Genomic DNA, 16,663 nt, shown 5'->3' with positions numbered 1-16,663 from the left:
AACGGCCGGGTGATTCGGGCCTCAGTCGGCAACTCGTTTGAGAGGAACGAACGGGTCTTTGCTCTCTTAGAGTTGATGCTCTGTAAGAACCCGTCCGTCCCTCAGTGATGCTCGAACTGCGCCGAAGCCCGATCACCTTGGACCGCCTGTCGCTGGCTGGCGAGCTCTCTCCGGCTCTCTCCACACGAACGCGCGGTTCCGCGCGACACAGCAGGCAAGGCCGCGCCTCCAGCTCGCGTCTCCTTGACGACGCCCGGACTCTCCACCGACTGCAAGCTCCAAGCTCCCGACTCCGCCACGAGCCCAGACTTCCACGCAGCTCCTTGGTTTCCGGCTTCCTCCCGACTCCCCGACCTCTCCAGAATGACTCAGACCAACCCGACTCAGACCGACCCAGCTCGAACGCGAGCTTGGCGCTCTGCTCGTCCTTTTATAGGGCTGGTGAGACGTGGTTTGGCCTCCGATCCTCGACCTCTGACCTCTGAGCGGAACCCGGACGTGCGCGAGATCACCAAGCTTGATCCGACGAGCAAACATCCCACGTCGGCCTGTAGCGGCGCCGCTCGATGCGGACTCGCTGTGGCTGGCGCAAAGATGGCGTCGTTTCGGAGACGAAGGTGAGGCGATGTTTGTGGTGTGGAGATGTTGACGGTTGCTGGCAAAGTGGTGAGGATGGCGTGGTTTGGTGAGAGGCAAGTGTGGTTGTGGTGGTGGAAGGCGGTTGGTCTGAAGCGGTTGTTGAGAGCGATGTTGGTGGTGGTGGTGGTGGTTGTTGTAAAGCGGTTGTTGAGAAAGATGCTGGTGGTGGACGTGGTTGGTCCAAAATAACGATAGTAAAGAATAACGGCTAACTCAAAGATCACAGCCCGGTTAACATGAATAGTTCACTTAAAACAACGGTGGGGAAATCTATCTGGACATGGACTTATCGGCCTAACTGATCTACGGACCTTTACGGTGTTCTGTCAATTTCCACAGCCGTAACAATATATACACACACACACACACACACAGACACACACACACACACACACACACACACACACACACACACACACACACACACACACACACACACACACACACACACACACGCAATGGTGAAGGTTCGTGTGAGAGATAACACACAGAACATATAACAAGGGGAGCAGGAGACAGGAGGGATAGGAGAAGGAAGTAGAAAACGGGCAAATAGACACATGAGGAGATCTGAAGAAGGGAGAGGGTTGGGGTGGAGCACACAGGGTAAACAAGATGGTCACTACAGGGACTTTCAGGAAGGAAAGCAGGGAATATGAAGGAAGTGGGTTTGGGGTGGATTAATGGGGGTAGAAAATATCATGGTTTTCAATGGGGGAAGATAAGAGATGGTGGTGAACAGCTGTTTTGAAGACCGGGAGGGAAGAGTGTGTGTGAGTTTGTTCCAAAGGTGGGAAAAAAGAGGAACGAAAGAATGAAGGTGAGCAGTGATTCTTGATTTTGGCAGACATAGCAGGGGGGGGGGGGGCTGGAGAAGAAATGGTAGAAGACAGAATGACCACCAACCTGCCTGTGATCAGAGAGTGAAAGACCCAACGACTCAGCCTCATCGTGGGAGATACCAATGATCTCAAAGATCATTCGAGATATCAATGATTCCCACAGCGTGAAGCAGAGAAAGTTGAGAGGCGGGAGCACCAGCCCAAAGGGGAGAGCAGCACTCCATCAGGCTGCAGATGAAAGCTTTGTACATAGTCAGGAGCTCAGGAGTGCTAAGGAAGTACTTTGCACAACGGAGGATGCCCAATCGGCGACTGGCTTTGGAGGCCAGCTTGGAGATGTGGCATTGCAAGGAAAGATCATAGCAGATAGTGAGGCCCAAAAGTTTGAATGAAAGGACCTCTTTAAGAGGATTGTTGGGGAAGTAGATGGGTGGGGGTTCCAAATGGTCCTTTCGGAGAGGCATAGTGAGAGTGTGACACTTGTCCGGATTGAAAGACATGTTCCACGTGTTGGACCTGTTTGTGATTTTACCCAGATCTGCAGTGAGCGACGAAGCTGCTGCTTGCCGTCTGAGGGATGACAGATGGTACAGCAGAGGGTGGAGTCATCAGCAAAGAGATAAAGAGGATTTTCCAGACAGTTGGAGAGATCATTGATGAAATCCAGAAAAAGAAGAGGGCCCAGAACGCTGCGTTATCGTTATAAATAAACCCCTGTTAAATGTTCCAGTTCGTTGTTCGTGCTTTCCTTCATTGGCCTAGCAAGGTGCGTATTGAGAAATAGTGCAGGTTGAGAAATAGTACATAAGAGAAATAGTATTGAGAACTCCAGCGTGGACAGGAAGAAGGGATGAGAGAACTCCATTAAGGGCCACACGTTGGCTACGACAGGAGAGGAAATCTGCGATCATGAGCGGAGATGGCCTTGGATACCATAGGAAGAGAGTTTGATGAGCAGGGTGGTTGCCAGACTGTGTCAAAAGATGAAACAAAACGTCAGAAACACAAACCGAAATCTGTAGCTTAAATTGCCGGTTGAGAGCTTGACATTATGGCTGTGTTTGATAATTTCAGGGTGAGAGAGGGAGATAAAAGAGACAGAGAGACAGAGAGACAGACATAGACAGAGAGACATAGACAGAGAGAGAGAGAGGGGGGAGAGAGAGAGAGAGAGAGAGAGAGAGAGAGAGAGAGAGAGAGAGAGAGAGAGAGAGAGAGAGAGAGAGAGAGAGAGAGAGAGAGAGAGAGAGAGAGAGAGAGAGAGAGAGAGAGAGAGGGAGAGAGAGACATAGACATAGACAGAGAGACAGAGAGACAGACAGAGAGACAGACAGACAGACAGACTCATCTCTCCAACTAATTAAGAATCATTAGCAAGTTTACAGATGGCCTCATTAAACCCATTTTCCTGAAAAAGTATTCAGTTAATCATTTTTATATGAAGAATATTCAAGTTGTCAGTTGTCATGTTGCACTGACAAGAACACTACCTTCCCCTCCCCTCATATTGCCTTCCCTTCCCCTGCCCTCACATTGCTTTGAATTTCCCTCCCCTTATGCTGCCTTACCTTCTCCTCACACTGCCTTCCCCTCTGCTCATGCTGCCTGCCCTTCCCCTCCCCTTATGCTGCCTTCCCTTCCCCTCGTGCTGCCTTCCCCTCCACTCAGGCAGCCCTCCCTTCCCTCTCCCTTCTGCTGCTTTGCCCTCCCCTCATGCTGCCTTCCCTTCCCCCATCCCTCCTAACTCCCACCTCCTTCCTCACTTCCCCTCCCCTTCTGGGGTGAAGGAGAGACATGGCTGGCTGGGTGGGGGCATGGCTTGGCCAGAAGCTTGGTGATTTGAGATGTTGTCTTCCCCCAGATTGTTATCAAGCATCTCCTACACCTCCGTACAATGCAATCACCTTTATCCCCAAGTGACCCCCACCCATGCTGGTGACATGGTTGGCCTCTTCTCCCCCAGCCGCTTTTGGTGCGTGTCACGGCCGCTGATTGGGGCGAAACCCTTTTTCCCCCAACTTCATGTCTTGTGGAATTATGACCAACAAGAGTGTGGTTAAGGATGACGCTTTCCCACCAAGATATAGTGCCTCAGGCCTTGCCAAATGCTAAAACGTCATATTTAAGACAGAAAACAGAAGTTAAGAACATTAAAAATGGGCTCGCAGGGATGTAGGTTTTTAGGCACAAACAATAAGGTGAGTTTGACGTCTCAAATTACACAAAATAGCGACGCGCATGTGACGTCACTTTTAATTACTTCTATGCTTATCCTAAACACTTAATAATGAAATAACTACACTCTATTGGGCAATACCCAGGTATGCAGTCCTGTCAATGAGGAAGGACCATCTGAATTATTGTCAGGTCAGGCCAGATTAGATCTGTGACTTAGTTCAGGTACCATGTAAACCTGTACTAACCTGTTCCATGGTCGGGTTGTCGGCGACTGAACCGTCTCACCCACCAGGTTTCCTGGTGAGGAGGGTGTTTGGATATGGACACCCAGCAGGGTTAAAAACAAAACCTGCCAAAGGGTCGAGGAGCTCCTTGTGAGCTAATGGCCATCCATATCTAGTGCCCAACTGTGTCTGCAGACGTCCTCCTACAGTTGCGTTACTTTTTTAGGAGGTTGGTGTCAAGATTTGCACTGTGGCCACCGTAAAAACCCTTCTCTCCACAAAAACACAAAAAAAAAACGCAAATAAAATTGAAAACCCACTCCGTGGGAGGACCTCCTATGCAGCTGCCCGACACAGGGTAGCTTACCGGGTGATAGGATTGGAGCAAAGCCTTTGTGTCCCCCACTCTTTGATGACATAAGGAAAACCACGGGGTAACCTTCCTGGGTCAGATTGTGGTCGTGTGTTTCGGGGTGGTGCTGAGGTGTTGTCCACCAGACGGCGGTCTCCTTGAGTTAAACTGGAATGTCCAATCCCCAAGAGAGGATGATCACCTCATAGAGGATGATTGGCACCACTTTAACGCTCCAACTGTAAGTCAGGACAGAAGCACTGTCCTGGGCAGTTGCTGCCTACAATGACTGCTGCACGTTTTGCCCCCGTGAACCTGTCTGATTCTGTCTGTCTTCACTCTCCTGTCATTCTCCTGCCAAAAACAACTTGAAGTGTTGAGAAGAGTACAGCAGCCTGGGGTTCCTCATTCCATGCCTGCTTTTTCATCTCACTTGTCCAATTCAGATTGCCTGACTGTTTAGTGTATAGACCAAACTTGGTGTCCAGTCTGCCAGCATTAGCTATCACTGCCACCAAAGGTGGACGGACGTTATGTTTTCACCAGTTTCTGTTTGTCTGTTTCTCTGTTTGTCTTTCTGTGAGCAGGATATCTCAGCAAGGTATGGACAGATTCAGACGAAATTTGGTGGACAGCTTGGGTGTGTGACAAGGACAAATTGATTAGATTTTTGTGAATATCTGGATCTGGATATGAGAATTTCGAAAGTGATTCTTCACCTTTGAGAGATTGGGCCAAAACGATATAAAGCACGATATCTCAAAAACTTGTTGACGGATTCGGCTGAAGCTCGTTGGATATGTTTGGTGGGTGACAAGGACGAATTGATTCAATTTTTGGTGATGATCCAGATCTGGATCCGGATACGAGACTTTTCTAATTTCTCAAGTGATTCTTCACCTTTGAGAGATGGGGCCAAAACGATATTGTTATGTTGGTGGGGTAGATGGAACTTCATAGTAAAGGTAGGATTGTATAGGGCAGCATGGTCCATGAACAGGTTGGAGACATTTTGATGTTGGTTTCGGGAAACTGTGAGCTGAAGTGTTACATGTCACCGCAAGGGGAGGGGGGGGGGTGGTGCTGTGTTAATTAGGTAGGGATTAAGGATAATTTGTATGTATGTGATTTCCCCATTTCCGATGTTTTTGCATTTCAAGACCGGTGATAAAATGGGAACTTGTCCTTAAAATAACAACCGAGCCAGATATTTGATACTAGTTCTGTGTTCTGTGCCCAATCTATCGAGCTCCCTTCATGCTAATTTGCAGCCCCAACAAAAAATATTTGTTGGAGGAGATAGGTTTTGGGCGAGTACATGTCGAACATTTCAGAAACGGTTAATTGCGAATATCTCTAAGAGAAAGAGCCTGATTTTGATGAAACTTGGGTGAAATGTGTACAATGTGGCTAGCATGTACACAACAATGAATGGTTGCTATGCACACCTCGGTTGCTTAGCAACAGCTAAAATACTTTATCGTACATCGTACACTTAATGTGGACTGTACAATAAAAACCAATACCTCTGAAACTGGACCTCCGAGGGACCTGTTTCTTTGTGCCCAAGGAGAATATCTTACAGCATCATATAAAAAAAAATAAAATCTTTAGCGAATAGATCAATGGAATTACCAGGGCTGCCATTTGTTAGAGTCTCTTTGGAAACATGCCTGAAATTTCACAAGGCAGGTTTCATGGCACAAGCTAAGAGGGCTGTGATAATCATATTTATTGTGCTAAATTGATTGAGAGCATGAACATGAATATCGGCTAGTCGCGTCGGCCAGCTTTCCATCGAGAGCGAGCAGCCATGTCGCCCACCGGCTTGTTTTAATAGATCGGAGTTCTATCAAAACAATACCAAAGAAGAAGAACGACCCTCCTATACAAAAAATATGGTCAGAAACAAACGACAACTCCCGCCCTGATATTTTGGGGCGGGTCTCGCAGAGCGGCGTAAACAGAAATGACGGTTACAAAAAGTATGGTGCAGAAAGAACGACAACTCTCACCCACCGATGTGCTGGGCAGCGCGCCGAGGGGGGAGGGGTTGAGTCATGCTGGAAGCGAGGCACACCCAAGAGAGATAAAAAGGAGTGAGAAGAGGACAGAACAGGGCAGAGTGAGCCAGCCAGCCAAGAGCAAGCCAGCCAGCCAGGAGCAAGCCAGCCAGCTAGGAGGGAGCCAGCGAGAAGGAGAGAGATTTTAAAAGGAGATTATCTTCACCGTCCACGTGGCCGTCCGCCCTGGTGCTCACCCTCATCCACCGCCTCCTCCTCCTCGATTCACATCAGCTGGGTTCGGCTGCGCTGGTCCGTCCGACGGAGACCCGGAGCTCCGGAAAGAAGGTGACGCCCAGCCGCGCGCTCGCGGCCAGGTAGCCTGCCTACCACGATCTGCAGCCCGACTATCCTGAGGGCTGGAGGTCCCATTAAAGACCATTGAGGTCCACTTCTGTCTGTGTGTGGGCGCCAGTCTTTAAGTAGTGAAACTGTTTAAGTGCTTTGTGCTGTATATATTTGCATTGCATTCTCAAATATTCAGTTTAATTCTTCCCTTGCGTGCTTCCCTCATTCCCCATTATTGCATTATAAATAAATCCCCATTTGTTGAATGTTCTCAGCTCGTCGTGTCCATTCTTCCATTGACTGAGCATGTCACGTGTTGGGAAGTGAGCAACCATTGCCGGAGGAACAAGGTAATCGGGACCGACGGAACTCGGCGATTAAACCGCTCAGGATCGCACACGGAACGAGCACGCCAAGCGGCTCGTTTTGTACAGGTGCCGTCGAGGGTGAATTTCCTCGGTAGATTCCCCGCGTGGACACTTAGGTATATAGAAACTTTGGCTATTCACACTATTCCACGCGGGTCTATCTATTGGCGAGTTCAGTCCAAAAGAAAGGACCCGTGCTCTTCGGACTTTTCCGAATAGTACGATCTGAATTCCGGGCGATCGGTTGAGCCGACTTGTGGCTCCCTCTGGCAGTCGTGTCGCGGCCGACTTCCCGGCCCCCCGCAACAATATAAGGATTGACCCCCATTTTTTGTCTGTAAAGTCATGGTTTGTGGAAGAACCAGAACATATAATAATGGATCAGGATGTAATAGAACAAAAAGAACAGTCGAAAGAGATTGAGAAACACACCAAAAGCAGGGTTGAGGGACAAAATAGAGGCAGACTTGGACAAATAATGGATGTGGTGAAGAAATAGGGCGAGGGACGGAAGCATGGGGTGGACAAGATGGATACAGAAGCTTTTCTGCTATATGAGGGTTGATCCCCAGCTTGTGTTTTTGATGTGTTGCTGGGAGATGGTGTTGTAACTTTTAGTATCTAGATAAGGGTAGTTAGTGTCCCTACTCTTTGTTCTCCCATGTCACAGGAGCTTTGTGAGAGAGAAGTGTAACACTGCACACCGTGTTGTGCCTGGCCATGTCACCCCTCCTCCACCCCTCATCCTGGGAAAGAAGAAGAGACTCTCCCCTCTGACGGCTGCCCAATTGTTGGAGAGTGAAGTGACACCGTTTGACGACGCTTTTGGACCATGACAAAAAACGTAGGGTATGACACTGTCACTACATGTGGGGCATTGGACCATTGCACCGTCACTAGACGTGGGGCAGCCTGGATTGGTGAGGAGGGCTGACATCTATGCCCAGGGATGAGGGCAGTGGAAAAGGGGGCATGCTCTCATGCATGTGAGGAGAAGCAGAAAGACTGAGAGAGAGAAGAGAGAGAGAGAGATATGGGGATGGCTCCATGGCTGGGCAGCTTGTGGCACATCTTACCATGTCTGCTAAACCTAAGAGACCTGCTAAAACCTTAAAGACCAAAGAGATTCTGGAGACCAAGAGTTTCTGCCTCCTTCATTGAAGCTCGCCCGTTTTCACCTGAATGCTCAGTGTGTGTGTGTGTGTGTGTGTGTGTGTGTGTGTGTGTGTGTGTGTGTGTGTGTGTGTGTGTGTGTGTGTGTGTGTGTGTGTGTGTGTGTGTGTGTGTGTGTGCGTGTGCGCGCCCTTTGGGAGTTTCGTTTTTTTTGTATTGATTGATGGTTTGTGATTATTTATATTTTTATCTTTGTTTGTCTCGTGTCTAAATAAAATGTATATTGATTTCCTCAGGCCTGCCTGTGTGTGTCCACCTGCCATTCTTCCTGCTCAAGAGACATTTGGAGCATTTTATAATCCTATTTTATAATCTTGCATGCGGTCTAAATTGGGATTGTTGCAATCCTGATAACGAGGGTTTCGACACACTTGTGAAAATACCACCATCTGAGGTTTTTCGTGGCAAATTTGGCCTTAAGCTGGCCATCTTATTGGCAGACGACCCCAGCGTGTTTGTCTCTATGCCAACATCGCTTGCGGTCTTCAGTCAAAAGGAAAATATCATTCCCTCGTCTTGTGAAGTTGTTTTATTTTGATCTATGTTTGTGACTGCCCTCACCATTGTTTTAAAAAAGTTTTGCATCCTGTATATTAAATAAGAAGTGAAGTAACGACACACAGCACACATCCTTTCCTTTGTATTACGTACCAGATTTTTTTTTTTTTGAAGCATTGAAGACAAACTTGTAAAATCATTCGCAGTTTATTGAATTTTTGCTTGTACATGTATAAAAAGTCTTTTAAAAAAAATAAAAAATCAAAGACATGCTACAGGTGTCTCCATCACGATTTCATGTTTGTCACAGCTTGCTCGTGCAGGAAGTAAACTGTTCTTCCAAAACTGTAGATGTGTCCAAAGGTCAGGCCTCAGCACTTTCTCTGGCAACTGTTGTGTCCACAGCCATGCCCATGTCCACAGGTGTGGTGATGATGGTCCACCTTGACGCAATGTTTGTGGTCATGTCCATGACAGTGTCCATGGGAAACACACCCACCATGATTCATGCAGTGCCCATGGTCATGGCAATGGCCATGGCAATGCCCGTGGTCGTGGCAATGGCAGTGTCCATGCTCGTGACAATGGCAGTGCTTGTTACAGTGGCAGTGCTCATGCTTATGGCAGCAGGTGTTGCAGCAGCAGTGGCTAGAGCATGGCTTGCAGCAGCAATGGCTGCTACAGCATGGCTTGCAGCAGTCGCTAGAGCATCCACCACAGCAGTGGTGGTTGCAGCATGGCTTACAGCAGTGGTTGCAGCAACTGGCGACATTAGTATCACTTTCGTTCCGGAGTCCAGGCCCAGAAGCGAGCATATTGTTTCCAAAACTGAAAAAACAAAATGTTAACAATAAATTAAATATACATATACTGTGTACATACATAAATATATACCCTATGTGTGTGTGTATACATATATATATATATATATATATATATATATATATATATATATATATATATATATATTACAATTTTATGAGCAATTGAAGTTGAAGATTTAAGTTTTAAAAAAAAAATTCACAAATTTTCAAAATTACGTGCAGCCCAGAGTTTGATACGATATCACAAAAGTTTGAGGGAGTAGTTCAGTGACAACACAGACACTGCACAGGTGTATATATATATATATATATATTTTTTTTTTTTCGATGCATTCAAGCTTATACTGTATGAGGGTTGTTCAAATTTGACCTGGACTCTTCTTGCGAACTAAACTGGCATATAATGTTCACAGGCAGTCATCAGCATGTTTTGCTGAAATTTAATAATCATTTCTTAATTTCCTCCTTCCTCGTGTTCCCACTTTCTGTCGTCTTGATGGTGCACACATGTATTAAAGCTGGTATCACCAATATATTATGACTATCTCTAGCAATTTATATATTTGTGACTATCGTTTATAGCAAGACCTTAAAAACAAATTCCGTCAAAAAATCTTAATCGACTGTACACAAGAGTACCTTACTCTGTCTGCCCTTTGTAAACAAAAGTCGAGGCCAAGTTCGAACCCCTTCTTAAATAGTCCTGAGAAACATTGGTGCATCTTAACCTGCTTTGAACATTGTAACCAAGGCAGAGTGGCCGGTTGGGACAGGTTATTGCAGTACAATGACGTCATTATGATCCCATCTTGCACACACACATTCCACAGAATAGAAATCCCACGAAATGGGTGAAGTTTTTATCAATGGGTACCCAGACTAGTCAGCAATGTAAGCTTCCCCAATTCAAGGAATCGTACCCGATGCAAGTTGAAGAAACAACCAAACAAGCAAGTTTTCATGCAACAGCTGAATCTCGAGCAATGGCGATCAAACACCTTACCTTGTCATTGCAGATGAGTGGTGTTGATGTTCGAGAGAAGTGGTTGTGAAATCTGGACTTTCAGTCACACCATTTATACCTTGGAGAAGGAGAGCAAAACGTCATCCAAAGTCACATTTTTGATGCCAACCTCCAATGGTATTAAGTAATTATATACATTATTTGAACTTATAATTGTGCAATCATTTGTGTTCCATAAACAATGCGACAATCACGTGATTCCGCAGATGATACGACACGTTTCTCCCCCTTTGGACCCAGAAAAGAACGGGAACCAAATTAGCGATCACGTGGGTTGTTCCAAAATGATTCGGTTGTTTGAAGGGTTTCAAGGGTCATAATGTTTGATCCTCGTGCAGAGATGTTGGAGATTTGGGGTTCGGATCAGATCCAGATGGTTATATCTTTATACTCTTGCATGGGATCTAAAAATCAAAATAGGAATAAAGGTAGGTAGAGAGGTCACCTGACTTTACGTTACCAAGGTAAAAGGAGCACGTGGCCAACCCTTTGCATCTGCATTTTTGAATCAATATCAATTTGAGCTAAGATTACAAACTCAGCGCTGGAAGGATAGCTTAGAGCTGTCGAGTGCCCTCACCTGTAAGTTATCTAGCCCAGGTTCGAATCTCGGCCCAGCTATTATCTGTCATCCTTGTATCTTGCATTCTGGGTGAGGAGGCATCAATGTGTGCGCACCGTCCATCAGATGGACATTAAACAAGGTGTCTCGTCTGCCAGCATCCGTTGGTGGATGTTAAAGCCCCCAATGTCTTTCTTGAAGAACATGCGAGCTATCGCCAGGACGCTGGCCAAATTACAAAGTACACCAGCAATCGATCGTTACACCTGACCAACCGGTTCGTGAAAGACTTCGGTCAAAAACTTTCCATGGCCGAGCCCACAAGAAAGTGGGAAATAATTGAGGCCGTTAAAGAACAAGAAGAAAAATAAATGTTAATATTGTTTAATTCATCCCTAAGTTGAACGGTAGGCTCTATCCTCCTCTGTACACCAACGCACAATGCACATCTTAATGGTCCTACAGAGAGATCTTTCTCTTTACGTTAATAATTCTGTTAAAAATGGATTGAGGGAGATACATTAGAGAATAAAACCTTTATTAGCAAATTAAACTCCTTCGTTGTAATTTAAACGTGACACAATAACATTCAAAGCAATTAAATAGGTCTTATTGATGTAAAAAAATTTTTTACCTCTAAAACATTTAATTTTTCCATTTACCTTGTGATGACAATGAATAATGTTGATTGGATCATAAAACTATGATGTTACAGTAGTGCTATCGATTTGATCAGTGCTTTTGTATGCAGAGGGTGGAGTAGTGTATTCAGATAAATAATGTTTGAATTTGTGTTTATATTGTTCATATACCTGAAAAATCACTTGTTACCTGCTTTAATACGTTTGCTGAAAAACAGGGATATCAGGGATGTGATAATTGCCGATCAGGGATATCAGGGATGTGATGATTGCTGATCAGGGGTATCAGAGATGTGATGATTGCTGATCAGGGATATCAGGGATGTTATGATTGCCGATCAGGGATATCAGGGATGTGATGATTGCCAATCAGGGGTATCAGAGATGTGATGATTGCTGATCAGGGGTATCAGGGATGTGATGATTGCTGATCAGGGATATCAGGGATGTGATGATTGCTGATCAGGGGTATCAGGGATGTGATGATTGCTGATCAGGGATATCAGGGATGTGATGATTGCCGATCAGGGATAGCAGAGATGTGATGATTACCGATCATGTATATCAGGGATGTGATGATTTCCGATCAGAGAGATCAGAGATGTGATGATTGCCTATCACGGATGCGATGATTGTCGATCAGGGATATCAGTGTTGTTATATACAAACTCAGCAAGAAATATATGGTGCAGGTCAAATCTGAACGACCTCTTACCTGCATTCATACACATGTGGGATCGACCATCTGTCAGGATAGTTTACAGGTATGCACACCTGCTTTTCAGCTGTCCAGCCTGGGTTCAAGTCCTGCCTGACACAGCTATCAACTGTTATCCTGGTGCCTCGCATGAGGCATTTATATGTGTGCTGTCCCTCGAATGGACGTTAAACCGGCTGTCCTGTCTGCCAGCATTAGTTAGTGGATGTTAAAGATTCCATAGACTATGCGAGTTATCACCGGCATCCTGAACAAATTACAATTTCCTACCCAAGCTCTCTTGTCAACCCACACTTGCTTCTTAAAGCAGGGTAAGTATACCATCCAATCTCAATGTGAGTCGAGAGAGACCTTCACTTGCAGTGAACTGAAACCAAGCTCAGTTGATGGGATCGATACAGTGTTTGATAAAGTCCATTTAGCATTTCCACATAGACTCCATCCTACAGGATAATGAGTCTATGACACGTGCATGGAATGACCAGGAAAACACCTCGAGGTGATGAAGTGTATTGGATGATGTTCATCGAATGTGGAAACACTTCAAATACACATTATTGGCCAATTACTTTAAATATTGCTGGTAATTTGCCCATTATTTTATGACTTGCTAATATATAGCTGCATGGCCGCAGAGCCAAGATTCAAAAGAAACCATCGCAGTGGAACCAACCAAATCTTCGCATCAGTCAAAATGTCAGCCTCGACCAAGTAAGTGTTGTTTTGTGTTTCCTGTGCTGTCGGGTCTTTGACTTTGTCTAAGTGGCAACGAGACTTCATTCTTTGGACAATGGACAATTATAGTAAGAGAAGATTCGTTTTTTAAAATGTAACCTGTACCATACTCTACAGAGCGTTGGTGCTGCCAACGTAGTTTCTTGGCACTGGGTGATTTGCCATTGCCTTTCCAGTGTCGTTTGTCCGTGCTCTGTCCTTAATAAAATCTGGCCACGTCACTGTTATCCCCAGATCAACTCATGTTGATCACTTACCCGAGCAAGCTGCTAATCATTTTCCCGACCTCGTAAGGATGACAGGCTGAGTCGACCCGTTTGGTGCTTTTATACCACAGCTGGGGTTTCAAACCAAGACCCTATATGATCCTAAGCCAACCACATTAACAACAAGGTGGTATTCTTAGAATATTTACCCCACGCAGTCTTGTTAGAGGTTTTAGGATGAATCCAATATGGCTGCCAAACCATGTGATGTACATCATATGTGGGGAATTTTTTGTTTCTCGTGGATAGGCGGTCATACCTGTAATATTTCTCCTCGATCTGTTTAGCCGTTTGGGAGAGGATATTTGAAGGTTTAGGTTTTTTTTGTCTTGAAATGGCTGCCGAATCACATGACCAACAATGTCATGAAGTTTTTTTTTTTTTCTGTTGCCCAATTTATCCTGACATGACCCCCAAAAGTTTTCATATTGACCGGATGTAGTGTTCTTCATATGCAATTATGATGTAATAATAAAGGCAACTATGACATCACAAAAGAAAAACATTTATTCCCCATGTGACTGGAGCCAAGTTTCAATCTGTGGTGACAAATTCGTGTCAATCCGACAAGCGGTTGCAGAAAAAAGAGAATAACAAAATGGAGACATGTACATTCTACATATTCATGTACGTGACCAACTGCTTAACCCCGCTTTTATCTTCATGAGCGCGAGCTAATTAAGCCACCACCAGGCATGACATATCATCATAAGTTTGGATAGTTCTGCAGTTCAGGCTGAATAAGTAGACAGGGGAGAAGAGTTTTGATGGGATATGTTGTTTGTGATCCGATATGATTTGGGCAAAAGATTATCGTTTTACGAGGGGTGTTCGTTATGTTCTCAGAACATAGGCCAATGCACCAGAAAAAAATAGATCAACAAAACATCGATCTACTTAATTTTTTTTAAACAGACAAAGTCTCCAGTTATTCCCACCTTGTGGGGTTGGCCAGGGAACGTTTTTGACCCAATTCTTTCACAAACAAGCTGGTAGGGTCTGATGTTCAACTGAAGGTGGCAGGGATTTGGAAGTTGTTCAGGGAGCCAATGATGTCCACCAATGACCAGTACTCCAGATTAACGTCCATCCGAGGGACGACACACGCATCGAGGTGGTGGTTGCCTTGGCTCATGTGATACACCACGATAATGGTTCTGAGTATGGTTGAGTTCGAACCTCGGACCATATAGTTCAGAAGGGAGAGGGTGTATGCTGCTTGGGTATCCTTCACTGAGGTTAATCAACACTTGCACTGAGCTTGTTTGGCTGTCCTCTGTCCTTTTTGCTTTTAAGTGGTTGCTGCTCATCCTTAAATGCTGAGGGTTACACAAGGAACCAGCATATTCTTTGGTACGATTTTGGGGGCAAGGGAGGGGGTTTGAACCACCAACCGTCCAAATTAAGAACCACCAAACTCGGAGCATATGTTTTAACTCTGAGGCCATCGAGTCTTCGACGTAAAGTTTGCAGTGCAAGTCATTTCCAAACTTAAAACAAAGATTCCAAGAAGGTATTTTGTTTTTCTTTTCTCGATGTGATCTATTTGAAATGGTTCAGACACCATAGTGAAAGCATTATTAGAGTTCATCCTCAATTGTGTATCACTGCATCTGAAAACTTTAAATAGTATATTATACTGTATTCGAAATATATTTTAACGTTTTTTTCTTCCAGTTTCTCACGGATGCCAACGAGCTCGGTCCCTGAGCGCCGTGACGAGGGTGCGACCGAAGTAGCAGGTGGTTGCGGATGTTGCTGCACATCCTGCCATAAGCACGACCATTGCCACGGTCACAAGCATTGCCATGAACACGGGCACGGTCACTGCCACGACCACGGCCACGGGCACAAACACTGCCACGACCACGGTCACTGCATGAACCATGGAGGTTGCGTTTCCCACGGTCATTGCCACGGCCACGAGCACGTGCACTGCGTCAAGGTGGACCATCACCACCACGGATGCGGTGGAGGCTTCGGTGGAGGCCATGGAGGCCACGGCGGTGGCTGGGGAGGCCACGGCGGTTGCTGTCACCACCACTGCTGCTGCCATTAAATGTGACAGAGCTTAAAGGTTCTGTGGTCTTTATGGATCCGACACTCTTTCTGATGTTTTGCCATTTAATCTAATAAATACCGCCCATAATATGTTCTTCACAAACAGCAGTATTGGGATGTGATGATTCTCTCTCTCTCTCTCTCTCTCTCTCTCTCTCTCTCTCTCTCTCTCTCTCTCTCTCTCTCTCTCTCTCTCTCTCTCTCTCTCTCTCTCTCTCTCTCTCTCTCTCTCTCTCTCTCTCTCTCTCTTCATATACACTTCGTATTCATCATTTCCTGGCAATGCCTCGCAATGCTTTATGTGTGTATACATTTGTGAGCATATTATACATTAAATAATAAAAAAAAATAACATACACTGCAAAGCCATTGTCGTAGTCCCTGATTATTATTTCATCGATGAAGTGCAAGACGTCATGCCGGAGGTAAATTTGAAATTCCAAGTGTGAAAAAACCCCCTATGTTTCATTTTTACAGTTTGCCTTAATCGCATTCAACATTGGCTCAACCACACCAAAATAATATAAAACATGCACACAATCACCTACATGTAATTACCCCGCAACCGCTACGCAAAGTACTGGGTCAAGCAATTGGTTCACTTCTGTCTGTCTGTCCCTCTGTCTACAAACGTCAGTTCATGATCAAGGAAAAACTTCTTTCAACCGAATGTTATATTTTGAACATTAGTCAGAGAACGAACCTGTAGTTTAACAGTACTTTGGCTCTGAATTTGGCTCGATTGCACATGCACAGAGAGGTAGCTGTGGGATGATTTTCTTACTTGGTCTGCCTGTCTGGCAGTCAAACAGATTTGAAAATCATTCCAAACAGGAAACTTGCTGTTTTTGAGGACATCATAAAGGACACAAACAACAAGCATGAAAAAACTAATGTCACGTGTTAAATAAGGTGGTGTACAAGACACTGCATAGACGGCGCTAAAATTCTGAAAATAAATTTCGACAACCTTTACAATCTTCATGTTATTTCAATTGAATTATATACTTGAATGCTGTCAAAAACAAATCGCCTTTTTGGCACTTTCAAAAACCTTCCGTTTAACAGTACTTGGACCAAAATATATATATATATATATATATATATATATATATATATATATATATATATATATATATATATATATATTAATGCCCCGAGGGCAGAGTAACGATGAGAAAAGCCATGAGAATCAACATTAACGCCA

General features: G+C 45.0%; 1 protein-coding gene across 1 annotated transcript; it reads left to right on the top strand.

Moving 5' to 3' along the window:
* The first annotated feature begins 363 nt into the window (after nt 1-363).
* Nucleotides 364-15,763, top strand: LOC147030700 (uncharacterized). Its single transcript, XM_085872105.1, has 3 exons — nt 364-617; nt 13,030-13,105; nt 15,073-15,763. The coding sequence occupies exons 1-3, from the start codon at nt 364-366 to the stop codon at nt 15,103-15,105; spliced, it is 363 nt and encodes a 120-aa protein (XP_085728231.1). The 3' UTR covers nt 15,106-15,763.
* Nucleotides 15,764-16,663: the final 900 nt, after the last annotated feature.

Source organism: Eptatretus burgeri, chromosome 3 (assembly GCF_056783735.1).
Source record: "Eptatretus burgeri isolate ZD-2024b chromosome 3, Ebu_testis_v1, whole genome shotgun sequence".
NCBI lineage: Eukaryota > Metazoa > Chordata > Myxini > Myxiniformes > Myxinidae > Eptatretus > Eptatretus burgeri.
Note: the sequence above shows the minus strand (reverse complement) of the source record. Positions and strands in the feature narration are given on the sequence as shown.

Coding starts and splice junctions, on each gene's coding strand:
- LOC147030700 (XM_085872105.1), top strand. CDS start 364: ATGACTCAGACCAACCCGACTCAGACCGACCCAGCTCGAACGCGAGCT. Junction 618..13,029: donor GCGTCGTTTCGGAGACGAAG/GTGAGGCGATGT, acceptor GCATGGCCGCAG/AGCCAAGATTCAAAAGAAAC. Junction 13,106..15,072: donor AAAATGTCAGCCTCGACCAA/GTAAGTGTTGTT, acceptor TTTTTCTTCCAG/TTTCTCACGGATGCCAACGA.